The 24,970-nt window shown below is 36.7% G+C and overlaps 3 protein-coding genes across 6 annotated transcripts; all 3 read left to right on the top strand.

Annotated features, from left to right (window-relative positions):
- The first annotated feature begins 3,412 nt into the window (after positions 1 to 3,412).
- Positions 3,413 to 13,681, top strand: LOC132168122 (uncharacterized). 2 transcript variants are annotated; one of them, XM_059579208.1, is made up of 10 exons: positions 3,413 to 3,734; positions 4,954 to 5,873; positions 7,535 to 7,664; positions 7,751 to 8,205; positions 8,471 to 8,551; positions 8,651 to 8,749; positions 11,710 to 11,868; positions 12,058 to 12,144; positions 12,354 to 12,425; positions 13,136 to 13,681. In XM_059579208.1, exons 2-10 carry the CDS (start codon positions 5,055 to 5,057, stop codon positions 13,457 to 13,459), a joined length of 2,226 nt encoding a protein of 741 aa, XP_059435191.1. In that variant the 5' UTR covers positions 3,413 to 3,734; positions 4,954 to 5,054; the 3' UTR covers positions 13,460 to 13,681. The 2 variants fall into 2 exon arrangements, with proteins under 2 accessions (XP_059435191.1, XP_059435192.1); XM_059579209.1 differs by lacking the exon at positions 3,413 to 3,734 and adding an exon at positions 6,521 to 6,561 and having other exon boundaries at positions 5,713 to 5,873.
- A 1,812-nt stretch (positions 13,682 to 15,493) lies between these two features.
- LOC132187063 (protein REGULATOR OF FATTY ACID COMPOSITION 3, chloroplastic-like) lies at positions 15,494 to 19,224 on the top strand. 3 transcript variants are annotated; one of them, XM_059601227.1, is made up of 5 exons: positions 15,494 to 15,829; positions 16,951 to 16,999; positions 17,099 to 17,155; positions 17,525 to 17,602; positions 18,607 to 19,224. In XM_059601227.1, the coding sequence occupies exons 1-5, from the start codon at positions 15,527 to 15,529 to the stop codon at positions 19,095 to 19,097; spliced, it is 978 nt and encodes a 325-aa protein (XP_059457210.1). In that variant the 5' UTR covers positions 15,494 to 15,526; the 3' UTR covers positions 19,098 to 19,224. The 3 variants fall into 3 exon arrangements, with proteins under 3 accessions (XP_059457210.1, XP_059457202.1, XP_059457220.1); XM_059601219.1 differs by having other exon boundaries at positions 16,948 to 16,999; XM_059601237.1 differs by lacking the exon at positions 17,525 to 17,602 and having other exon boundaries at positions 16,948 to 16,999.
- Positions 19,225 to 20,206: 982 nt separating this feature from the next.
- Positions 20,207 to 21,965, top strand: LOC132191478 (desiccation-related protein PCC13-62-like). Its single transcript, XM_059606550.1, has 3 exons — positions 20,207 to 20,547; positions 20,651 to 20,876; positions 21,518 to 21,965. Exons 1-3 carry the CDS (start codon positions 20,207 to 20,209, stop codon positions 21,893 to 21,895), a joined length of 945 nt encoding a protein of 314 aa, XP_059462533.1. The 3' UTR covers positions 21,896 to 21,965.
- The last annotated feature ends 3,005 nt before the right edge of the window (positions 21,966 to 24,970 follow it).

Below are 24,970 nucleotides of genomic sequence, written 5' to 3'. Positions count from 1 at the left end.
CTCGAGCTACCTGCTTTGTATTTTTGCTAAAGAAAATTGCTGTCTTATCTTTGTTGAGCCGCTGTCCCGAAGCCATCTCATACACCTCCAAAATTCCGGACAAACAATTCCAATCCTCCCTGTTAGCCTTACAAAACAGGAGACTATCATCAGCAAAAAATAAATGATTTATTTTTGGTCCTCCCACTGATGTTGGAACTCCTTTCAAAACTCCCACATGATCCGCTCTGTGAAGTAAGGAACTTAAAGCTTCAGCACAAATAAGGAATAAATAAGGAGATAGAGGATCTCCCTGCCGTATTCCTCGAGATGGATGAATAAGCCCCACCGGTTCTCCATTAATAATAATAGAATATTGTACAGTAGTGATGCACTTCATTAACATGTCAATCCATTTCTGATCAAACCCCAATCTCTGCATGACTGCTTCCAAAAAAATCCATTCTACCCTATCATAAGCCTTGCTCATATCAATCTTTAGAGCCATGTAACCCTCCCTTCCCCACATACGAGAATTCATAGTATGAAGTGTCTCATAGGCAGCTAAAATATTATCAGAAATCAACCGCTCTGGGATAAAAGCACTTTGATTACTAGATATAATATGAGGAAGAATAACTTTTAGCCGATTAGCTAGCACTTTTGAGAGAATCTTGTAAACTACATTACATAAGCTAATTGGACGAAAATCAGTGACTCTAGTAGGATTTTTTGATTTCGGGATCAAGACAATATGAGTAAAATTAATATCCTCATCAAAGCAACCAGTATGAAAAAAATTTAGAATTGCATCACAAACCTCTTTGCCAACCACTTCCCATTGCTCTTGATAGAAACCCGCCGGAAACCCATCTGGTCCCGGAGATTTAAATGGAGCCATCTGATGAAGGGCATAAAAAACCTCCTCCTTCGTGAATTCTCTCAATAGCTGCCCATTCATAACTGGAGACACCTTTTTTGGTAAGAACTCAAGGCATTGATTCAGCCCAGTCGGAAGTGACGTAGAAAATAATCGATCATAATACCCGACAAAAGCTCTCTCAATATCTGGGATATTAGAATGAAACAGCCCACCATCGTCAATAATACCATGAATTTTGTTTACCCGACGACGCTGTTGTACACAAGCATGAAAATACTTTGTGTTTTTGTCCCCCAATTTCAGCCAATGTTCATTTGCCATCTGTCGCCACTTCATATCTTCTACCTCCATTAGATCATTAACTTCAATTTGAAGACGTCGAATTGACTCCAAATCTGGAAAGCCTTCCACTTCTTGGAGATTCTTAATACCTTGGGTTTTCTGGTTTATGGCACTTTCAGTACAGCTCATAGTCTTCTTGTTCCAGCTTGTAAGGCTTTCTTTACTACATTCCAGATTTCGTTTTACTGCCCTCCAAACCCCCTCTGATGGAGATTTCTTTTTCCACACTTTGCGAATAACAGCCCTTGCTTGTTCCTTCTTTCCCCAACACGACATATACCTGAATTGCTGGATTTTTTTTTGCACTCCATTCAGTTTGTGGAAAGATATGGCGATAGGTGCATGGTCCGACGTACGAGTAGCTATAACCTCCACCTTCACAACCGGAAACTTATCACTCCATTCCTCGTTAGCCAAGGCACGGTCTAAACGTTCCCTTATGATATTTCCTCCCTCCCTCAAATTACACCACGTGAACTTGGGACCTATAAAACCCAAATCCTTCAAATTACAAAAGTTCAACGTGGATCTAAAAGCATCCATTTGTCGCCAAGATTTTCTACAAGCTCCAAACTTTTCATGGACTTCTAAAATTTCATTGAAGTCTCCTATGCACATCCAAGCCATTGGATCAAAAGACCTCAAATGGCGTAGGAGATCCCATGCTTCATTCCTTCTATCAACCTCCGGATGCCCATAAAAGCCTGTAAATTTCCAGGGCCGTCTATCCACTTCAGACCCAATCACTGCATTGATGTGCCTTCTACTATAGTTTTGAATATTCACCAACACATCTTTTCTCCATAGTAAAGCTAACCCGCCACTGCGACCAACACTGTCTACCGTAAATACTCATCTTTTCTTCATAATTCCTGAATACTCAGCTTGGTCAAATCTTTTGGGTGCATTACTTTAGTCAAATTTGAGCATTCATGATTCAGGAAACCCTAGAAATAGGGGAAAGGGAAAAAGCTTCAAAGTTTGACTTTTTTATTATTAATTAAAAGTAAATTTGCCAAATAAATTGATTACCAACCTCAATCGCACTGCTTGAGTGCGGGCAGTTGGGAAAATTTTAGGCATCAATTGGAATACAGTTATTCCACCCACACACTTTATTGTCCTTTATCAGGTGGGCAACTTCGAAGGGGTGAAGATTGTATCGATAATTTCAAAGGAAATTATTGTGATATTAAATTAATTTAGATGTACGTAATTAATTAGACAAAAATTACACAAAATATCGGTGCAAGCACCTATTTATTATTTTTGTGTACCACAAAAAGTTCTCTGAATATTGTTATATCACATAGACTTTATTGCAAATCCTTATAGGCATAAAGACCAATTCTACTTATTTATTTATTTTTTAAATTAAAAAATTACGTGCTTTTTTATTTATTTTTTTATTTACATGTCCGTGCAAGAGGGGAAGAGAGAATTCAAACTAGTAATTTTCGCTTCATTAAGCGTGGCCCTAACCGATTAAACTACTTCTTGAGGACAAATTATGTGCTTCTTACATGTTCAACGAATGCACGATAATAATGACCCTAAGATTATGAACCCGAAAAACAACATTTTATGAAGCAGTGGTCACTAATTCGAATCTTCATTCACTTTTTTTTCCATCATTTGTAGTCATATATAAATAAATAGAAAGCACATGATAATAACCTAAGAGCATCCCCATCAAGCTCTTTATATTAAACATTTATCTAAATTTTTAACAAAATTCACACAAAAAAATCATTTATCAAACTCTTTATCCAAAGTTAAATTTAACAATATTTTTTTAACTCATCTCCAAATATAAAGACACCAAATGCAAAAACCATTTAGTTTTTAATATTATTTTGGTTGTTGGGGTAGTATTTTGATAAATCTTCTCGCATGGAATTAAAGTGAGTGAGTTTCATGACAGTTATATTTATTAATAAAAAATAATATTTAGTTAAAGTAGAAAAATATTTAGAAAGTTTGATATTTAGTAGTTTTGAAAAGTAGCTAATTAAATAAAAAAATACATTTTTTAAAGTTAAATTTAGAAAATTAAAGAGTTACTGAAAATATCTGTCCCAAAAACAATGTGAAAAGAAAAATGAAAGACATTAGAAACATCGACCCAAGTGTATTTTACCCAAAACGAGGGCCCTGCTTTGTATCACCTAACCCTTTCAGGCGCAAGATGGTCCCAATCCATGGCTGGTATATGGCCTCACAGTCAACCAAACAGATCAATGTTCAAACCTCACGGATGAGTCAAGAGAGGAACTCCTTGGCTTAAGAAGCTGCGTGAGCGTCTTCTCAGTCCCAAATTTCTGACATAGATATATCGTACATATATTCTATATGCCTTTTTCCTTCTCATACATCAACTTGCCCACTTAGAACAAAGATTGTAACAGCCAATAGCAGTACACAGGGGATGATGAAGAAGATGACCGTTTAGGGTTTTTAGAATACTCTGAAATAGCCACTGCTTTTATTTTCACTCTGGGACGCGCCTCAGCTGTGGCCATGGCTCAAGGTACCTCTTTTTTTGTTAAAATATTTGTCTATGCAAGATTTTGTCATCTGGGTATTGTTAAAATTCTTTATTTATATATTTGCCAGCGTTATTTTCCATGTTCTTTATCATTTTCTTTCATAACTGAAATGTTTGGGGGGTTTTTTTCTTTCTTTGAAATAAATTTGGGGTTTGATTATCAAATGTTTCCCTTTTTTATTTTTATTTTATTTTTATTTTTTTCTGCATGAACAAAATTGGGGGTGGAAATGACTAAGTCAAGCTCAAGTTAGAAGCTTGGAGATATATGAATAATTATGTAAAAATGTGTGAAATTTCGTGGAGAAATGACTAAGTACACCTCGATGAACTTATACAGCACCATTTCCTTAACATGAATTTTCAAGTTTTGCTGGCGTGAAATTATCAGGTATGGGTAGTTCCGAATTAGCTGGGTTGGTTGCTTTTTATTCATCAGGATTCTATTACCATTCAATGTTGATCCCCTTTTCCAACTGACTAAAATTATCTTTCCTTATGTAGAATATATGTAGGCATTAGAGAAATTAGCCCTTTTGTAGTAGGGGCTTGCCATCAATCATGGGTTGGTGTTAAGATGCAAAATGGTGGCCCTCATATCATGAGGGTTTCATGCTGCTAGTACCACTTATTCTGTGAATTACGAGGTTGGGTCTTCTTACACTTGATATGGAGGTAACACCTTATCCTCAAGACTTTTGCTTTTTTGGGGGTGGAAGGTTTTGTAATGGGGAAGGTCATGTGGTGTGGAGGGTGGTGCCTGCTTGTTTGATGGGGAACATTTGGAGGAGTAGAGATGAGGAAACACCTTGTCCTGCATTCAAATTGGGTTTTTGTAGTCTATTTGATGCTTCACTTATATATATATAAATAAAAGGTTTTTTGATATAGTGATATAAAAATGAATCATTTTTGACATGACAGTGTAGTTTTGGATGCTGAGGACTATTCTTTCTATGTGGATTTATGGACTAGATTTACTTGATGAGCCTAAAAATTATGGGGTTCTTAATTTTTACATGCCCTCTGGGTGTATGGAGCATTACTATTAGATTTATCTCTAGATGTATAGAAAATATTTGCACTAGTGTTACTTTCATTGTTCTCAACCTGATTCATTATGCATATATGATTTGTTTCTTTCTTTTTTTGCAGTCTGATTTTGCATATTTGCTAACCTCTTCGCATTCTTTGTTGACAGGTTATGCTTCTCACCCTAGCTAGCCTATGGCTCTTTTTGTGGAATCAGATAATACTTAATTTGACCTTTCCTTAAAGGAATACAACAAGATTTATTACTTCATGGCTCGGAAAGGTAATCAACAGAAGAATGGGTTGGATCACCATACATTAAACCACAAAAGAAGAGGTTCAGCTTCAGGGGGTAATCCAACAAATACGAAAGGGCGCGGAAAAGCATGTGAAGTGAAGGTTTTTCCAGGAGAAGAACTCCCAAACAGTAACCAGCCAAGCAAGTTTGGAGAGACTGTGAGTAAAACCAATTATGCATTAGATGAGAACCAAAGTGAAAAAAAATCTGAGAACCTTTCAGGGACAGAGAAGCAAGGGATGGATGCAATGCGAGGTCCAGAGCAACCAATGTCTTCTGGGAGTGATTTAGGGGATTGCATTGGAAATATGGAAACTTCAACTGAACAAGAAAATGGGATGCTACATGGGACTAACCAAGGTGGAAAACATACAAAAAGTAGCCTGCCATTCTCGCTTAATGGTTTGAATATTAGAAATGTGATAGAAAATGTTGAGTTTTCAGATAATTTGGTGGTTAGAAGTGTGAGAGCGTCAGCGTTATCAGTCTTAAAGGCAGCTAGTGAATGGCTAGATAGGCAAAGACCGTTGTTTGTAACTCTAACAACCAAAATACTGAATGCGCGTGACTATGCTAGAATGAAGGTTGAGCAGGCATATCCCATTGTTTTGAAATGGCTCATGCATTTTGGGAGCATAATGCTTCTTATATCAATGGTTTGGTTAGACTGTACTCTTAGAGGCATTGATTCCTTCTTGCGCATGGGGACAACATCCTTCTTCTCAGTTATATGGTTCAGCATATTCTCTGTAATTGCTATGGTTGGGATGCTCAAGTTTCTTATTGTCTTGGTAAGTCCTGTTTATGTTTGAGACAACAGCAAAATCTCGGCACTTCATTTGTTGATAGTTATTCTGATTGGACTCAGTTCTTAAACTAATTCTTTGAAGATAATATACTTTTGCTTTTCAGTCCTTTTCCCCCCCAACTTTACACTTTATTTGTTAATGAATTTTTGAGGCCTGACCAAAAGAAGGAAAAAATGGGAAGAAAAAAGGATTAATGATTCTCTTGAGAATCCTGTTTTCTGCATTTATAAGGTAAGGGCCCTTTTTATATCCCTTGGTAAAATGAATAACGTCATTGTTTTTCTCTTTCAGACTACTTACCAGTTATGTCTGCCATATTGAATGTGATCTTTTCAAAATGGAAAACCAGTATCCCAGAAAATGCCAAATAATTTAAATAAGAATAGAACTTATTGTAGAGATTCCTCTCGCCTGAGTTAATTATTATTATTTTTTACTTATCAAAAAAAAACTTATTGTAGAGATTCCTGAAATCAGTTCTGTACCATCAAATCTGCCATGGCTCTTGTTTTTGTCTTGTGGGTATATTTTGAGTCTGGATGACAGTTATCTGTGTTTTTTCTATTTGAAAAACAATAGATCCATTGAATTTCCATGAGTCATTTCAATCCTCACCTATTTTATTGAAGGATGCTGGAGCGAAAAGCTTGATGCACTGAATTGTTTTCATGTAAGCAAGCAATTTATTTGGGACTTTGATTTCAAATGATTTCTTACTTTAGGAGTGAGATGAATGTTATCTTAATAAAAAAAGGGAGTGAGATGGGTATAATGAACATGAAATTATGGAAAGTAGTTTTTTTGGTTAGAAGCTCTCAAGAAACTACTAATCAAGTTGATCACTAATGAGTTCTTAAGTAGGAAGGTATTGTAAGTATACAGGTGATAATAGTCCGCATTTTTTTTAGTTTTCTGGCTTTTTGGACTTTTGTTCTTCTTTCTTTTTCCCTATTAGCGGGTCTCTTGTATACTTTTTATATACTAGGGTTGTGCCCTTCTGCGCTTTCTAATGAGATTGAGTTACTTATCAAAAAGAATATGGGTGATAACAGAGTTTCAGTCCATGGTTATGCAATCCTTTTATGCCTCTTGGGCCATATCTATGCTCCTTTGGTTACTGGAGATGAACTTCACGGATGCCAATGTAACTCTTCATTTGTTTTGACCAATCTTGAACATGGATATACCCTAATGTAGCTTTTCAACAATCCAGATTAAAGCCCAGGGTACATAAAGTCTGGCAAAAAATAAAGCAATATATGCAAGTTTTTGCAATTTAGCTATCATCTTGCGAATTGATGACATGTAAGATTAAAGATTTAAGCATGTAATCATATGGGTTTAGGGCTCAGTTGGGAGCTAGTCTTGACACTTGGGTGATAGCATGATGGGGATGTCGTGTGTAAAATGTTACACATGTCGTTAGAATGAAATAGTGAGAAAGTGATTGTAGATACAATGCTTTGTATATTTGTATATAATGTTTTTCAGAATTGTTGGCATCATTATGTGCTTTTTCTTTTAGCTGTAACTTGTGAGGATTTTGCATCAAGTGTTTTGCTGGTTGTAGCTTCATTTTTTTAGCCTAGTTATTGTACCGTTCATATTATTTTGTTCTCATTATGGATTTCCTGATTAATCAGGCTCTAGCTGTTCTTATCGGAGTTTTTGTTGGGTTCACTCTTGCAATTTTGTTTGTTGCCATTTCTGGAGCTGTTCTCTTGTGGTTTTTTGGAAGCTTTTGGACAACAGTGCTTGTCATCTTCCTTGGAGGTAAGCCTCTTACCTTACTGTTCCAGTGGATCATCTTTTCTATTACTTTGTTAGTTTGCTGGGGTTTGACATTATTCAAAATTCAGGGTTGGCATTCATGTTGAGCCACGAACGCGTTGCACTGTTAATCACCACCATGTATTCCGTATATTGTGCTTGGACATATGTTGGGTGGCTTGGTTTGCTTATCGGTTTGAATTTCTCTTTTATTTCGAGTGATGTTCTGATATACTTCCTAAAGAATAATATAAATCAGCATAGAAGACCCAATAGTAGGTTCCCAGAACAAACAGCTGGAATGCAAGGTCAAACAGGTTTCTTTAATGGTGACACGGAGCATGCTTCGACCTCTGAAACTGGCCCAGGGTTATCAGCTGATCGTGGTCCAGGAGTTCCCTCAACCAGTGGGTCTGATTCTGAGCTAACTTCTGAAGATGAAGTGGTTCGCTTGTTAAACTGCATTGATCACTACTCGGCACTGGGCTTGTCTCGGTATGAAGATATTGATGTTTCTGTACTCAAACGGGAATATAGGAAAAAGGTAAGCATTCTCTGTTTGCTATAATTGGCATGATTATGTTTTATAATTATCCTTACAATTGTTTTCGGTGTTATTCCCTTGGAAGTTTCGTAGCTTTATCGATCAAAATGGCTTGAGTTTGCTTCAATGATATTTGAACATGTATCTTGTGGCTTTCAAGAGATGGTTTACTTCTGTATTGTTTCTTAATAACCTCCCACACTGTCTCTAAAGAAGATAAGAGAGTATTTAGTTTTAATTGACTGAGTTTTTTAATTGGATCCAGGCAATGCTGGTCCATCCTGATAAGAACATGGGTAATGAAAAGGCTGCAGAAGCTTTTAAGAAACTTCAAAACGCATACGAGGTAAATCTTTTGGTTTCAGTAGCAAAGATATTTTTTCTATCTTCTTTTTTGTTTTTTCTGTCTGACTGTAATGTTGGATTTATGTTCATGTTTTTCTAGGTTCTACTAGATACTCTGAAGCGAAAAGCATATGATGATGAATTAAGAAGGGAGGAGCTGCTGAACTTATTCCGTAGGTTCCAAAGTACTTCTCAAAAGGTAGGTATATATATCTTGCCCCCATTCTTTTCAGCTGTCTGTTTCGTCAGTATCGGGTGTGGGGGACCTGTATCCCATTCCCTTCCTGCTTCATATCTATTTTTTGGAACACATTTTTCATGGGAATCGTTGTGAGAATCAATGGCAGGTTGAGAGATTTGTCCACTTAATGTGGGAATCTCAAACACAAGAAGGTGGTGGATTTTTTTTTTTTTGATAAGTAATAATAAGTTTTATTAAAGAAAAAAGAGCCATAAATATACAAGAACTAGAAGTATATAAGGGAAGCCAAAGCTCACCCACAAAAGAAACCCAACAAACCCACCCAAAATCCCTCAAAAACAAACACCCAAATAAGCCAAGCTAACCCACAAAAATCCGCACAGAATCACGCAACAGCCCTTAAAACCCACACGGAACGCTACAACACAATAGTCTTGCCCTTCCTTCTCCGAGAAGGCCCGCTAGCAATACCGTAGTTAATGAAACTTTCAAAATTTAACAGCTCTCTCTTGCCCTTAGTCCTAGGCAGCACGACCTTTATATCCCGTAAAAAATTCTCTTTCACCTCATATAGCAACGCCAACTTCCGATCCTCCTCCTCATCGCCATCCAACACTTGATCCGGGGATCGGGGGACAGCTCCCCATCGTGTGCTACCTTATTTGCCCGACGATAATCCTCTTCCATGTCCTTCAAGATCGCCATATGCAGCTCATTGTCCTTTACACCTTCCTTCAACCACTCAACCAGCCACTTCTGGGATTTGGTCAGACCATTTTCCATAGTTATGGTGTTAGAGGTGCAAACCTCCAAAGACAGCCCAGTTCCTCTATTAGACCCGAGAACAGCCTATTCAGACCCCTGCGAACAAGAACCCGTAACAAACCCATCCAACCCAGCTTCGACAGGAGGCGTGATTGTCGGTGAAACTGCCGGTACCAGCATCACCTCCGGTGAGACATCCCTGCACCCACCCAAAAAGGATGGGAGAGAACCTGGAGACGAAGGAGGTGTCCACGAAGATGGATCCAGAGAAGGTGGAAGCCGCAGTGATTTATGTATCTTTGGCGGTGGAAGAAGCTTTCGGTAAGGCTGATCAGAAACATGCTTCGGCGAATGAGGCGTCCTCGTCGATCCAGTAGCCTCTGGTGACTAGAATGTGACGTGGAGATTAACCACCATCGGAATTTGAACCGGAGGAAGAAGAAGACCGTGATCTGAACCGATACCCAATGAACCCGGATCTGATGAATCCTTCTTCAACATGGGCTTCGGCCTAGCCCTGCTGCCACCCATTTCCAACCTGGCCCCAAAGGACAATTTGGGCTTCAAGCGCAGCCTAATATGTCTAGATCTGGAAGTAGAGACCCGATCCAAAGTAGCCCTAATCCACTCTAGAAGTTTCCTCCACAGGCCAAAATACCCTAGCTTCTGCTTCCTCCTTACCTCGCCGCCGCCATGGGTCCAGCCAAGCTTCATCTTCTTCTTCGTCGGTCCAGTCGACTACGCCTCCAAATCGAAGCAATTCACCGCCATTCTCCCAACTTCCACTTCTCTACACGACTCCATTGGAATCATATCCAACCCACGCACCTCCCCATGATGGACAAACACATCGCGCACCACCTCCGTGGAGGGCGTGGTGCACCCAAGTATAGAACCGGAAGAAGGAAGCTCTTTCATGGCTTCAAAGAAAGCCATAAATTTGCTCAGTTCCCCAGCAAATCTACCCCATCCCCACCCTTCTCGACCTTCAGGTACCACTATAATGTTCCTCCGGCCACCTACAGCTTGAGTCGAAACCACCAAAATCCGGCCATCCCTATTGCCACCCCTCCTAACAGTGAGAACCTTGGAGGCCTTCCGATTGGAATTGATGAGATCTTCTGTTCCATCGGTCCGCATCACCTCTTCCATTGTCACTATCAACCAAGCAACACTCTGAGGACCCAAAGAGACGGACCCTAAAAAACCTTTTCTCCTTTCCTCAACCCTGAGCTCTGATTTGCCTTCCTCTACCAAGAAAAAGAAAGCTTTGGCCTCCATGAAGAGGCGAGACTCCATCGTGGAGGCCAAGTGCTCGGAATGGACGAGCCGGGACTAACCCCTAGCGGTACGCGTTAACACGCGCCTTCGCTAGTGGAGAGCGAAAGCTAAACGAAGATGTGTAGGATGAGAGAGAACGGAGGAAAATGAGATACGATTAATATTGACTTCTGTGCATTCCTTTTAAGGTGGTGGATTTTGATTCTCATGTTCTGTAATAAATCAAAATCACATGATAAGCATGCCCCTCTTAACTGTGAATGGAATAAAGACTTTTTTTTCCACCATTTTAATAGTTCTAAGTGACTTGACTGACAAATATGTAGGGAAAAGAGCAGTGATGGGTACATCTCAATGGCAAGATCAATATACTTGACCTAATTATGTGAACCAAATCTTTGTAATGGGAATTCCTTAGACATTTGATATCCATCCCCTGAGTCATGGGAATGATTGCCCATTTCTGGTCAGCCATTTTTGCCTACCAAATTTCATAGTGCTTGTAATTAATTTCGAACTCCTCAATAATTTTTTTTCTTGCAATACCACTAACATGTGTATCAAAAGAAAAGGGTGATTTGATGCAACAAACTAGATAATGTTAAACTTAGCAACCATGCTGCCGCATATATTGAATCCTTTTGTCATTCATTCGGCATATATGTGTGTCTAGTTGAATGTCTTTGGATTTTGCATTGAACTTGTCTTCTTCTCAGATTACTTGGAGTATTAAGTTGTGTTATTTTGGTGGTCCTATATTTGTTACTTCGTAAGAAAGAGATTGATGCTTACGTTGATTCTTACACAACAACTTTTGACAGATTTGCGCCCGGTTTGGGACACTTAGTAGTCTCTTGTTCTAATTTAATCCTTTCATCTTACTTAAACTTTTAATGCAATTGTTTGCCCAGAATGGAGGGCATGGTATCTTTGCCTCTGGACTTGCACACGCAGAGGCTGGTGGTGAGGATCCCTTTGTAGATTCAAGGCGAATAGCCTGCAAAAAGTGTGGTGACTTTCATGTCTGGTTGCAGACAAAGAAATCAAAATCTCGAGCAAGATGGTGCCAGGTAGTTCCTTTCCCTCTATCTCTATGCATGCTCTTCAATTAGCATGCATTTGTGAAAGTTGGCACCAAGCGTACTACCACATCACATGACATGGTCCAACTTTTTACAAAATGGTGCTTCTTTTCCCTATAGTGAAGGAATTCTATCCCTGGTGTTGATAATTCTCCTCTGGGAATTTCTCTTTTGAAGGATTGCAAAGATTTTCATCAAGCAAAAGATGGAGATGGATGGGTTGAACAGTCTTCTCAGCCCTTCTTTTTTGGACTTCTGCAGAAGGTATGCACCATAATACATTTTGGCGAAAGCTTGTTTTCAAATTTTACTATATCTATACTTCTCCCTTCCCCTAGTTTGGAAAGAAAAAAATGTGGTTATTCTCTTGAAGGGCTTCTATATTGTACATATACCGGTGATCATGTCTTGAATGGAGTATAATATGAAATTGGAATATAATTCTCCTTTTTAACATGATGTTATATAAGCAGGTGGATGCTCCCTTTGCATATGTTTGCGCAGATAGCAGGATATATGATGCTACCGAATGGTATATTTGTCAGGTATATTTTGCATGCATTTCCTGATGAATAAACTGAGAGTACGATAATTTTACAAAAATATACATATGTTAATTTCACAACCTAATGCTGCAAGTTACCAGGTGACTACGAGTGAAAGGAAAAATGTAGCTCTCACTGGGAGAGTATCACCTGTCATGGGCTTTTGGATGCCTTTTGAAATGGAAGCTCTAAGTCCCATGTGTTCTAGGCTTCCACACGTTACTTAAAAAATGAGTTCATTATGTATTTTAACGCCACATTAATGTGTCTGACTTAGCATCATATGCTTATCTATATTCTGCGTCATAATATTGATATGATTGATTGATTTGCTTTTGCATTCATATCACAAAATGCAACATGGTGACGATTTTCTGCCTTAGAATGAATACCTGCTTTGTTTTGTACTTCGGCATCAAAGACAGATGATATAAGTTCCATATTGGTGTCGAAGTGCTTACTTATCCATTTTCAGCTAAGAAACAAATCTTATTTCTACAAACTAAAGCAACCATAAATTAAACTTTTAATGTGGCTTGGTGGAAGAATCTGGTAGATTTCATATAATAGGTAATTTGGATATCTAGAAGTTAGAGATGCCGTCTCTTTGCATGAACCACCCACATGCTGACCCTTGTGCCCATTCTATACCTCCATGTTGAAAGTAGAAGCGCATAATACTGATTTTTTTTTTCTTTGTTTTGGTGCAGGGGATGAGATGTCCAGCCAACACCCACAAACCAACTTTTCATGTCAACACTAGTGTAACCTCGAAGCCGAACAGCGGAAAGGGAACAAGTTCAGGGCAAAGAGGTGGTCGTATGCCAGCATCTAATATGGAGGAAAGTATGACAGAGGAAGAATTCTTTGAGTGGTTGCAGAATGCAATGCATGCAGGCATGTTTGACAATGTCAGTGGCAGTACGTCAACTGAGAGCCCATCTGGCAGAAGTGGAAACGGCACTAAGAGCAGCGGCAGCAATGGTGGCGGCAGTGCCAACAAGAGGAAGAAAAAGGGAAAGAAGCAATGGTGATCACTCATGATTTTCGCAGCACGACATTTGTAAGCATTTGTGAGCCTAACACAGAAGGTTTATTGACTTATAGAGTGGGTCTTTCTTAACGAAAATTAAGGCCCAAGGAAAGTTTGAATGCATTAATACATGCCAGCATGAGTAAAATGTCTCTTAGAACCTCTGTGATTCCAAAATTGTATATTATTTTGTTTTCCTTCTCCGTTATAGTCGTATTTCTTAGCTTTGGCCCTCTCTCTCTCTCTTATGGGAAGCTAAATTCTAGTATTTCTTTTTTGTTTGTTTTTCTTTGGAAGTTAGCTGTGAACCAAGAAAGCAAAAAGGTTTTTTTCATGGTGAGATGAGAATCTTGCCATGCACAATGCGAAATTCTTCCCTAACAAAACGCAATGCCAAATCCTTCCTCTACCATTGGTGTTCAATGGAACCTAATAACTGGTGTTCATTTGGATGGATTTTCTTTTTCACTGATATTGTCAAACTATAATTGATTGTATGGGAATTTCTAGAAAAATTGAGGATTTAGAGGTGATTTGGAGGTATATCATTCTGATGGATATCACTGGTGGGTTGATTGAATATTCACATCAGGCTTGATTGTATGATGACAGAAACCATGCGCAGAAAAAGAGTAGCTTCCAAAAATACTCTCCTTTGTTTCTTGTTTTGGTGACTGAAATCAGCCCATTTTTATTCTCAAGAGCAATGTCAAAGGTCACATACTGATCTTGTTAAAATTAAAATATATGAATAGAAAGAGAGCAAGAAATTGTTTTTTTTTTTTTTGGCAAATATTTATAATATTAAACATTTTAATTAAATTTAGATTATATGATATATTTTATTTCCTCAATAGATGATGATTTTGAAAAAATGGCAGTAGTAGTGAGAAATCTGTGGTTTAGGAGGAACTCCCTGATCCATGGGGGAAATTTTTGCCATTCAAACCAAATTGTTTATAAAGCAATGGAGGGGGCCTTTAATGATTTCAAAAGTGGCCAAGCAAGACCGAATGGAAATGGTGATGGGGTAGAGTGGTAAACCATAAATGGAACGCCCCTTTAAGTGGGTTTGTGAAAGTAAATTGGGAAACCGAGGCGGATAAGATAAATAGAGAAATAGGGATTGGCGTGATCGTGAGGGACAATATGTGGGGAGGTATTGGCAACATTGAAAACTCTCAAATCTATTCTTACAAATCAGGTCACTGCAAAATTCATAGCGGCTTTAAGGGCAGTAGTTTTTGTCAGAAAACTGTGACTGAAAAATATGAAAATGAAAGGAGATGGTCTATAGGTTAGTGCAAGCACTACGAAAGGAAGACAAAAATTGGTGTCGATATGGCTAATTAATTGACGGTGCCAAAGATAGTGCTAAACTGTTTACGATAGCGGAGAGTGTCTCATGTCATAAAGAAAGCAAATGAAGATGCTTATAGGCTAACAAAAGAAACACTTCCTTTTATAGATGAAATTGTCTATATGGAGGAAGCCCCCTAGTGTATTAATGAAATTGTATTAGCTAAAAGCCTAAACACATTATTCTAGTTTTTTTCTCATCAATGAAATGATTGCTAGACTAAATTCAAAAAAAATAGAAGTATGTTCATATTATAAATCCTTTCAATAATTGAAACAGACTCTGTAACTCTACTTTTATTTTGGATAAATCATTTACTTGTTCACCCAACATTTTTAATTTTTGTTCCAAGTGAGCTTTGAAAATTTTTAACTTATAACAAAACAATAAAATTGTTAGATTATATGATTGTCACATGCATTCTTAAAAATGAATGTGAAATTAAAAAAGAAAAATACATGTAAAATGTATATATATATGTTCTGAAGATATATATCAATTTAATAAACTAGGTTTTAAAAAAAAATTTCCAAGAAAAATTTTGTCCTAAATTTCTTTCACTTGTTTCCCAAAAAAAAAAAAAAAACAAAAACATATATCGTCAAACGCAAAGACACTGGACAACTTGAAATTACCAAACCACCCACAGCTCTATGACTATATGATATAACACAATTTGCAATTATCTTTCAATCTCACAGAACTCCCATGGAGGCACTCCTGAACACTTCCTCTGCAGCTTATCTTACACCCAAAGCTCCAAAATTTGTTATCACCAATTGTTGTTCTTCTCCAAAGTTCCAAAACCCATGCATGAAATTCGCAAATGGGTACTCTCCCTTCACTTTTTCCGGTCAATTTACTACCCAGAAGCTCCCTATTGGTCTTAGAGGCTCAGTGATAGTGAGGGCAAATAAGAACCACAAGAACAAGAAGGAAGACACTCACAGCTTCGTGCCCAAGCAAGACGAGGCCACTGGGTTTTTCCCTGAAGCTGTGCTCCTTAAAGAGGTTGCTTTGTACACAAACCCCAGTGTTCTTGATTTTCGTGTTTTTCGGTTGTTGCATAATCCTTAACAATGTTTCTGATATTTATATTTGAATGTTATATTTGTTGTTTTTAATTCCCCAAATATTTATGAGGAAAAAAGAGTAGTTTTGTTATAGTTATGAGTATTTGAGAGTTGGGTTCTTTTATTTGAACGTACAAAAAACGTGTATTAGAATTGATAGTTTTTGATTTATCTATTACATTCTACTTTGCTGAAATCTTAACCGCTGAACATGTAATAGACAAATCCAAAACCCGTCTTAATAGCTTTTATAATTATCTAAATTGCTGTCGTCAAAATCTTGTCTTCTGACAACCTTATAAGACGCAATGTTTCTCTCATTAATTGGCGCTGTATGTCTAAAAATAGTAGTGAATCCGTTGATCATCAGTTGCTTCATTGCTTCGAGGGAATTTTGGTCCTTTGTGTTTAACATTTTTGGGGTTCAATGAATGATGCCAAAGAAGGTGATGGATGTATACTCTAGCTGTAAGGATTGTTTGGACACCATAAAAATTTGGGTAAATCGCCCGCAAACTCTGATTTGATGCAGTTCTATTGGCACCCTCTTGGTTTTTATAAGTAACCGTTAGAGGAATGACTAGAAAAAAAATTAGAAACATAGGGGATGTCAATAAACTTGCATTCATCCACAAGGGGTGCAGGTGCGTTTTGCCCTAAAAATTGTCCCATTGGAAAACAACTCCACTTTGCCTAATGTGGACTATTTGGAAAAAGAAACAATTGTACTTTTTGATGCTATATTGGGAAGCCTTCTTTTGAAATGAATTCAGTCTTATTGTGATCTTTGTATGAGTGGTCTACTTTTATTGATGGGGCTTTTCTTTTTTTCTTGATTTTTTAAATCTTATAAATCTTCGTTTATAATTCACTAGGGGATTCTCGTGCATACTCTGCACTTGTGTTTCTTCTCTTTTTAATAAAATTATCCCTACTTCTTAAAAAAGATTTTTGGTGGCTTACATTGTATCTATTTGACTGAAGAATGTGATAGTATTTTTTTATTAATTAAATTATTTGGTTGATTTGAGGTGGGAGTTTTATTTTGATTTTCAGAAGAAGGTTCAGGATGGTCAACTTTTGCCTGAGTTTGCTGATGCTGAAGAACGTAAGTTGTTATCATAATTCATTTTAATTCTAGTTTTTGTTTTTGTTTTTTTCCGATTATGCAGAGGTTTAAGTTACTGAATTGTTTGGTGATCTGCAGAAAGTCTCTATGAAACTCTGATGCTAGACCTGGAAAGCGAAACGGTTCTGGAACAAAGTAAGTTTGACTTCAACTCAGTTAGCCAGTCCTTCTTACTAGTTCGATAATTGTCCTTTGGTCACTGAGATTGCAGATGAAAGAAAATAGGTATATGTTACATCTATATTTAATTCAAATAAAAATGAAGGGAAATTATGTTTCTGCAAAGCTGTGTTATTTGCAGGATGCAATTTGGCATAATCTAATCTAGACTTATTATGGCAACATGTCTTTTCATAATTTGTAGAACTTGTTTGAATTACTTTCATCTATTGACCTCGCTCTGTTTGTTGAATCCATTGATGAGATTAGGGAGAACATGTATTATTATAAGAGAGAATAGCTACTTATACATCTTGTCAATTATTCTTTCCCATGTTTCTACAGTGCGCCACTATGAAGTGGTTTATTTAATTCATGAGAAGCATGAGGAAGAGGTTGAGAGTGTTAACGAGAAAGTTCAAGGTGATCTTTGCATTTCCATCCTTCTGTTACTTCTATATCTCTGCTGAAGTCATATATGATCATGAAAATTGATTTATTCATAGTTCACAGTAGTTTGAGTTTCACCTTGTATGCTTCTTGGTTCTGCTTTACTGTCTTCTATGTTATCAATGTATTAAAACCTGGCAAAAAGGGAGATTTTTGAGGACTAGGATTCTCTCCATTTTGAATGAAATTGATAGTATCTATTTAATGGTTAGGATTTAAAATTAGTGTATCTAACTATATATAAGAAGCCGATGTTGTCATGTTTAAAAAAAAAATTAAATTATAAGGAATCATGTACACTGTTAGATGCACATATTTTAAATCCTGACTATCCATTTCATTTGAAATAAAAAGGATCCTTGTTCGAGTTTAGATGGGTAGTAAAATATTCTGAACCCTGGATGGTTTCAAATGGTATAACTCTCTTGACTTTTCTTGGGTGCTGAGTTTAGCTTGCTGTTGGTCATACCACAACTAGTTTGGATATCTATGACCATGAGCACCATTTACAATTTCGATTTGTACTGCTTCATCAGCCCCCTATCATTATATCTCTTTTGACATTTGTTTCTTCACAACCAACAGCAGTAAAATATTTGCTATAGGAAAAACAGGCAATGGAAATCTACTTGCAAGAATGACTTTTATGGCCGTTGAAATGATTGTTAGTAGTTTATAAAAAGTGTCGTATCCGAATATTCAAAATAGTGGTAAAAATTTTGGTTATTCAAATGGAAAAATGCTTTCTTTCAATATCTGTAGCGCATATTTCAACTTCAGAAAGAAAAGCGGCTATTATCGTTTCCTTTCAGAATCACCTCTGCATGCGCTTTGTTTGATGTTGCTAAAGTAGGTCATCCAGGAACTCTGGGATTTGATGTATATACATGTCAGAGTTCAAGTAGAGTTAATTTTTCATCATAAGTTTAATTCAAAATCTGCGTAAGTTTCTGATATTTGTGAAATGCTTGTCGCAGATTTTTTAAGGGAGAAGAAAGGCAAGATATGGAGAGTGAATGATTGGGGTATGAGAAGATTAGCATACAAGATAAAGAAAGCCAAGAATGCCCACTACTTCTTAATGAACTTTGAGTTAGAGGCAACATGGATTAATGATTTTAAGAGCATGCTAGACAAAGATGAAAGGGTCATTCGGCATCTCGTGATGAAGAGAGATGAGGCAGAAACAGAGGATTGCCCTCCGCCTCCCGAGTTCCACACCCTGCGTGCAGGTATGGATGATAATGATGAAGAGGATGATGTTGATTATGATGATGACTATGACAATGAAGAAGATGGAGAGGATTGGGATGATGAGGGTGAGATGGATGGTTATGATGATGAAACTGAAGATGGGATTATTGTTGTCAAGGATGATGCTGGTGACAAAGATCATACAAATGATATATCGGCTATCATAAGAAATCAGGGAAGAAAAAATCTGAGAGCTGAGAAAGTAGGCAGGTAGTCCTTTTTATAGACTTTTATTATGGGTTCTGGTTTTGGGAGATCTCAAAGCAGTCTTATGTATTCCTTTATTTATGTATAAATTTGACAGCATTTAAGTAAAATGTACTTTGATGAAGGGTATGAAATTGTGCAGTCTATTGAATTTAACCCTTGTGGATCTGTATACTGCAGCTTCCTCAACTGGTCTACTGAGAGAGAGAGTTATCACATACTCAAAGACACAAGACATATTTAAAAGATAGGCCAACCCAATTTGTAGGAAATTTATGTCTTTTCATTAACGGGCGTGAGCCAAATCTCATGAGAATAACCTAGATTGTTTCAGACTAATGCTATTTAATAGACCGTTAAACGATTGTCATACAACTTAGTAATGTGACAATGCGTTTCTCCCTATGAATAGTTACGATGTTATTTTAGGAATGGATTCGCTGGCGAAGCATTCCACGATTATTGATTGCGCTCGTAAGCAAGTTACGCTTAGGTCATGAGGAGAAGGAGAAGTCACGTTCATTGGATTGCAAGTAAGATCCTTATTTCTCACCATTTCGGCCATTCGGGCCAAGAAGCTCATTTTGGGAGGAGGCAAGGCGTTTTTGGCATTTGTCATCACCACGGCAAAGGAGGAAGAGAAGAAAATGCAAGACATCCCTATGGCACTAGACTTTTCAAATGTCTTCTCGATGAACTATGTTGGATTGCCACTCCAGAGGGAAGTTGAGTTTGTGATCGAATGTGTATCGGACACTAATCCTATATTGAAAGCACCGTTCTTCGATCCTCACTTTTTTTTTTTTTTTTTTTTTTTTTTTTTTTTTTTTTTAATAATAATAATCTTGTTCCTTCATCATCAATGCATGCACATGGCATGGGTCATGGGGTGTTTGTTTTATTCCCCAAATAAAACGGAATTAGTTTTAGCTTTTCAATCACGCTTCCATTCAACACCCACCTAACCATGCATTCATACATGCACGCACGAAGACAACCTCCATTAATCACACAATCCTCCTCCTCAATCAACAACTGTTAAGATCAAGTGCCACGTGTCATTTCAAACTTTATATATAAATATGACATGCAATATTATAACCATCCTTCTTCTTCATGGCTCTATCTGCTTCCTTCACTCCCACACCTCTCACCATCACCACTTTCCTCCTCCTCCTCCTCCTCTTTCCCACCTCATATTGTTATGAGGTGAATATATATTGGGACAGCTCGTCGGTGCCGGAATCCGACGTGAATCTTTTGGAATTCCCACTGAACTTAGAGTTTCTGGAGGCGGAATTCTTCTTGTATGGCTCTTTCGGGTATGGCTTGGATAAATTTGCCCCCAATCTAAGCAGAGGAGGCCCACCACCTATTGGTGCCAGACGGGCAAAACTGGACACTTTTACCCGCGATGTTATCAAGCAATTTGCTTTGCAAGAAGTTGGCCATTTGAGGTTATATATATATTCTCTTTATTCTCTTTTAAATCATTATTATTTTCTTTTCATTATATATATGAAAATTTAAGCTCTTTTTTTTTGTTTTTTTGTTTTGCAGAGCGATTCAAAGGGCAGTAAAAGGATTCCCGAGGCCATTGTTAGATTTAAGCGCAGCGTCGTTTGCAAAAGTGGTGGATAGTGCATTTGGGAGACCATTAAAGCCACCATTTGACCCTTACGCCACCTCCCTCAACTTCCTCCTCGCATCCTACCTTATTCCTTATGTTGGCCTCACTGGCTATGTCGGAGCAAATCCTAAACTTCAAGGTGATTCTTCCAAAAGGGTAAGCATAAAATATTCTTTTAAATAAAAAAAATAGTCAAATCGAAAATATTTCTGTTTGACAAAAAATAGTTTTTGTTTTAAAATTTTTTGAACTATTTCTTAAATTTGAGTTTTTCATTCTTAAACCGTCAGACAACTGTCGAACCACCGTTGGAAATTACCAAAAGTTGTAGGTTGTTTTCCGCCATTGCTAATGTTTCGTAAGAGCCAAACACCGAAAAAATTTTCTAGAACGTTGAAAATATTTTTTGTCGAAACAAACCGAGCTTAATCTAACTTTGATTCCTAGTTTTAGTTTATACAAGGTAAAACTTTTAGGACAAATAGTGATTTAAGACGATATTTCACCTTTTTGGACAAGTAATGGCTTGTTTGGGAAGACAATTCTTCCCGATTCTTCTCAACTTTTTTATCTTTTTTTTAGTTGATATGATACCATTAACATTCAACTAAAAAAATTTCAACTTTATCAAAATTTTATATTCTTCAAAGAACCCAATAATCTCAACTCTTTTTTTTTTTCCTTCATATTCTCAATATATATATATATATATATATATATATATTGGGAAGTCATGAAATAATACATCGAACTTTAATTTGTGCATGCATATTGCATATGCACATGGAAAAGTGCAGCTTGTTGCAGGCCTTTTAGGCGTGGAAGCAGGGCAAGATGCGGTAATTCGAGCATTACTATACGAGCGTGCGGCGGTGAAGGTGCAGCCGTATGGAATAACGGTGGCGGAGTTTACAAATCGATTATCAGAGCTAAGGAATAAGCTTGGGCGTGCTGGGTTCAAAGATGAAGGCCTTGTGGTTCCTCCGGTGAAGGGTGCCGAGGGACGGATTGTGGGCAACGTCCTCGCCGGAGACAGAGACTCAATCTCGTACGGCAGGACGCCGGAGGAGATTCTGAGGATCGTGTACGGGGGAGGTGACGAGCATGTACCCGGGGGTTTCTATCCAAAAGGTGCCAACGGTCGTATTGCCAGATCTCACTTGAATGCTGCTTGAAGCTTTGGTGGGACTTTTTAGTTGTGTGTGTTTAACCCTGTACGTACGTGTGCATGCCCTCTGCAATATTTGGCAGCAAATAATTGTGAAGGTTTTCTTTATGCTTTTGTGAAAAAAAACAAAAACAAAAACAAAAATTTTGTTTTGTGTTTAGGTCTTGTTTGGTTGTGTGATTGAGGGGCTTAAAAGTGCGTTTAATCATCAAAAAGTCTGTTTGAAGAAAAAAAATACATATTTAGTAAAAAGAATTGAAAGCGCTTTTAGGGGTTTAAAAAGCCTAAAAATGGTCAAAACACACTTTTGGTTAAAAGCATGTTTGTGATTACGTTTGACAAATAGAGTTTTTAAGCCAAAAGAAGCATTTGGGCAAAAACTTCATTTTTAAGCTTTTGCAAAAATACTTTTTTAGGCATTCTGAACTATTGGAAGCGCTTTTAATTTTTTTACCAAATGAGTATTTGTTTTTTTTCTTAAAACAAACTTTTTGAGTATTAAAAGCACTTTTAGGCCTCTGAAATCCAAACAGGCCCTAAAGCTTCATTTAAAACTTTTGCCAAAAGTGTATTTTGGCCTTAAGAATATTTTACGCTTCATCTTCTAGAGTTCTCACTTGATTTTCACGTTATTTTTTTTATTTTTTATTTTTTATTTATTTCTAAAATTCCTTAAAGAATCTATTAAAAATATAGTATTATAGCATTCAATTCATAGCATTGAACCATTAAAAATCAATATTAATAATAGGGAAAAATGCAAATTTAGACCACGTGTACTTGTTACAAAACTAAAGAAACCTCTTCTATTTCCAGTAATGCCTATTCATTTTTTTAATGAAATACTCATTCCGCAAACATACAATCAAATTTCATTCACTAATTTAACAAATTTTGTGTGATATGAACTTACATATAACAAAGATCACAATTTTATTGGCTATAACGTTTCATCCTATCAGAATTTGTTAAGTCAGTAAATGTAATTTGACTGTAGGGAAGAAATTATTTTTTGGCATACATCAGGGACATTTGAGTTTATTTTGATACCACATGGATCTAATTGTAAATAAGATAAACCACAATGACTAATTTTGCATTTTCCCCTTAATATTAGGCTATCTCCATATTTTTTCCAACCTTATAGTTAAAAATGGGAAAAAAAACAAATTAATAAATGATCGGAAGAAAGTATCATTTGAAAATTCTCCTCTTATCCAATTTCATGATTTTTCAACTCATCGTTCAAGTTCCTAAAATCATTTCATAAAAGATCAGTTATAAAAAGGTTAATAAATTCTAATTACCCAAAACTCACTTAGTCACTTACATTATTATTTTTTTATTTGAATATGTTATGAACTATCAGATTTTCATATATGAAGAGTATACCTAATTATTCACCTAGCATACACGTTAGATTGATATAACTAATTCTATTTAGATAATATTTTTTTTTAAAAAAAAATCCCATTTAAAATTGCCGCCTTAGGCCTCTAAATTTATTGAGTTAGCCCTAACTAACATATTAGGGAAAATTATACTTTACCCCCTAAAGTTTGGGACGGTTTTCAATTCGATTTTTAATTAATGTTTTAATTTTTGTAATGCATCACCCAAACTTTCAAATTTTTGCAATTTGACCAATCCATCAGTCAAAGCCGTTTTGACTGAAGGAACAGTGATCACGCACGTGATCACTATTGGCATTTTGTTCCCCAAAATGCCCCCCCTAAAACCCTCTCTCTCTCTCTACTCAACCTGTGTTTGGTTGCTGAGAAAGGAAAGGAAAATAAAAGAAAACCGAATTCTTGAGCATTTTTGGAAAGTTGAAGTCGAAGCAACAAGTTTGTTATTAAAGGAAAATTCACTTTACCCTATGAAGTTTTAAGAGTTTTTCAATTCGAACCCTAATGTTTAAAAATTGGCAATGAACCCCCTAATGTTTCAAAAATTTTCAATTCAAACCTTCTGTTATTAATTTTCGTCTAATTGGACGAAAATCATCCCACGTGCATCTCACATGAGATTTTGATGTCCTCTATTTCAATTTTGCTCTCATTAAAACTTGTGAAATTACGTAATTACCCTCATTAAAACCTATGAAATTGAGGGTAATTACATAATTTTATAAGTTTTAATGATGGTAAAATTGGAATAAAGAGCATCAAAATCCCACGTGAGATGATTTCCGTACAATTAGACTGAAATTAGTAATGGAGGGTCTGAATTGAAATTTTTTGAAACATTAAGGGAGTACATTGCCAGTTTTTAAATATTGGGGTTCAAATTGCAAAACTCTTGAAACTTCAGGGGGTAAAGTGAATTTAACCCTTGTTATTATATCGTTGGAAAGGTTGTTGTTTATTGTTTTGTTAGAGTTTCTCCTTTGGATAAAGCTTCTGTTTGGTTGCTGAGAAAAAAGAAAAAAAAATGGGAAACTTCACTAAAAACCCCTGAACTTCTACTCGTTTTGAAATACCCCATAAACTTCAAAATCTCTCAATTTAGTCCTCTGAACATTCAATTGCTCTCAATTTGGACTCCTCCTTCTAAATTAATCGTTTACCTCAAACGAAAAACGAAAAAGTGACCTGCACGTGACTTTTTTTGCCTGAATTACCCATTATACCATCATACTCCCTCACCCTTACTAACTACACCGTTTTGGACTCCACGACTATAACACCCACCCAACCCAAAACAACATCGTTTTGAGCATTATTTATTTATTTATTTATTGGGGAAACTTTATTAAGGACCCCCAAACTTCCACCCGTTTTGAAATACCCCCCATGAACTTCAAAATCTCTCAATTTAGTCCCTGAACTTTCTATTGCTTTCAATTTGGACCCCTCCGTCAGATTTTAAATGTCACATGACATTTATACCCCTGACTTTTGTATAAAATTCTAACTTCTAAAACGTTTTTTTTATTTAAAAAAAAAACAAAAATCAAGTATATTTTGGTCTTTTTTGAATTTTTAACGGCTAAAATTAACGGAAGGGTCTAAATTGAGAGCAATTGAAAGTTCATGGGACTAAATTGAGAGATTTTGGAGTTCAGGGAGGTATTTCAAAA

The sequence above is a fragment of the Corylus avellana genome, chromosome ca1 (assembly GCF_901000735.1).
Source record: "Corylus avellana chromosome ca1, CavTom2PMs-1.0".
Lineage (NCBI taxonomy): Eukaryota > Viridiplantae > Streptophyta > Magnoliopsida > Fagales > Betulaceae > Corylus > Corylus avellana.
Note: the sequence above shows the minus strand (reverse complement) of the source record. Positions and strands in the feature narration are given on the sequence as shown.

Bases quoted from the DNA above. Each gene is read 5' to 3' on its own strand.
- LOC132168122 (XM_059579208.1), top strand. From the start codon at position 5,055: ATGGCTCGGAAAGGTAATCAACAGAAGAATGGGTTGGATCACCATACA. The intron at 8,206-8,470 runs GTAAGCATTCTC...AATTGGATCCAG, and splicing joins AACGGGAATATAGGAAAAAG to GCAATGCTGGTCCATCCTGA. The intron at 11,869-12,057 runs GTAGTTCCTTTC...TCTCTTTTGAAG, and splicing joins CTCGAGCAAGATGGTGCCAG to GATTGCAAAGATTTTCATCA.
- LOC132187063 (XM_059601219.1), top strand. From the start codon at position 15,527: ATGGAGGCACTCCTGAACACTTCCTCTGCAGCTTATCTTACACCCAAA. The intron at 15,830-16,947 runs GTTGCTTTGTAC...TTTGATTTTCAG, and splicing joins AAGCTGTGCTCCTTAAAGAG to AAGAAGGTTCAGGATGGTCA. The intron at 17,156-17,524 runs GTAAGTTTGACT...ATGTTTCTACAG, and splicing joins CGAAACGGTTCTGGAACAAA to TGCGCCACTATGAAGTGGTT.
- LOC132191478 (XM_059606550.1), top strand. From the start codon at position 20,207: ATGGCTCTATCTGCTTCCTTCACTCCCACACCTCTCACCATCACCACT. The intron at 20,548-20,650 runs GTTATATATATA...TTTGTTTTGCAG, and splicing joins CAAGAAGTTGGCCATTTGAG to AGCGATTCAAAGGGCAGTAA. The intron at 20,877-21,517 runs GTAAGCATAAAA...GGAAAAGTGCAG, and splicing joins AAGGTGATTCTTCCAAAAGG to CTTGTTGCAGGCCTTTTAGG.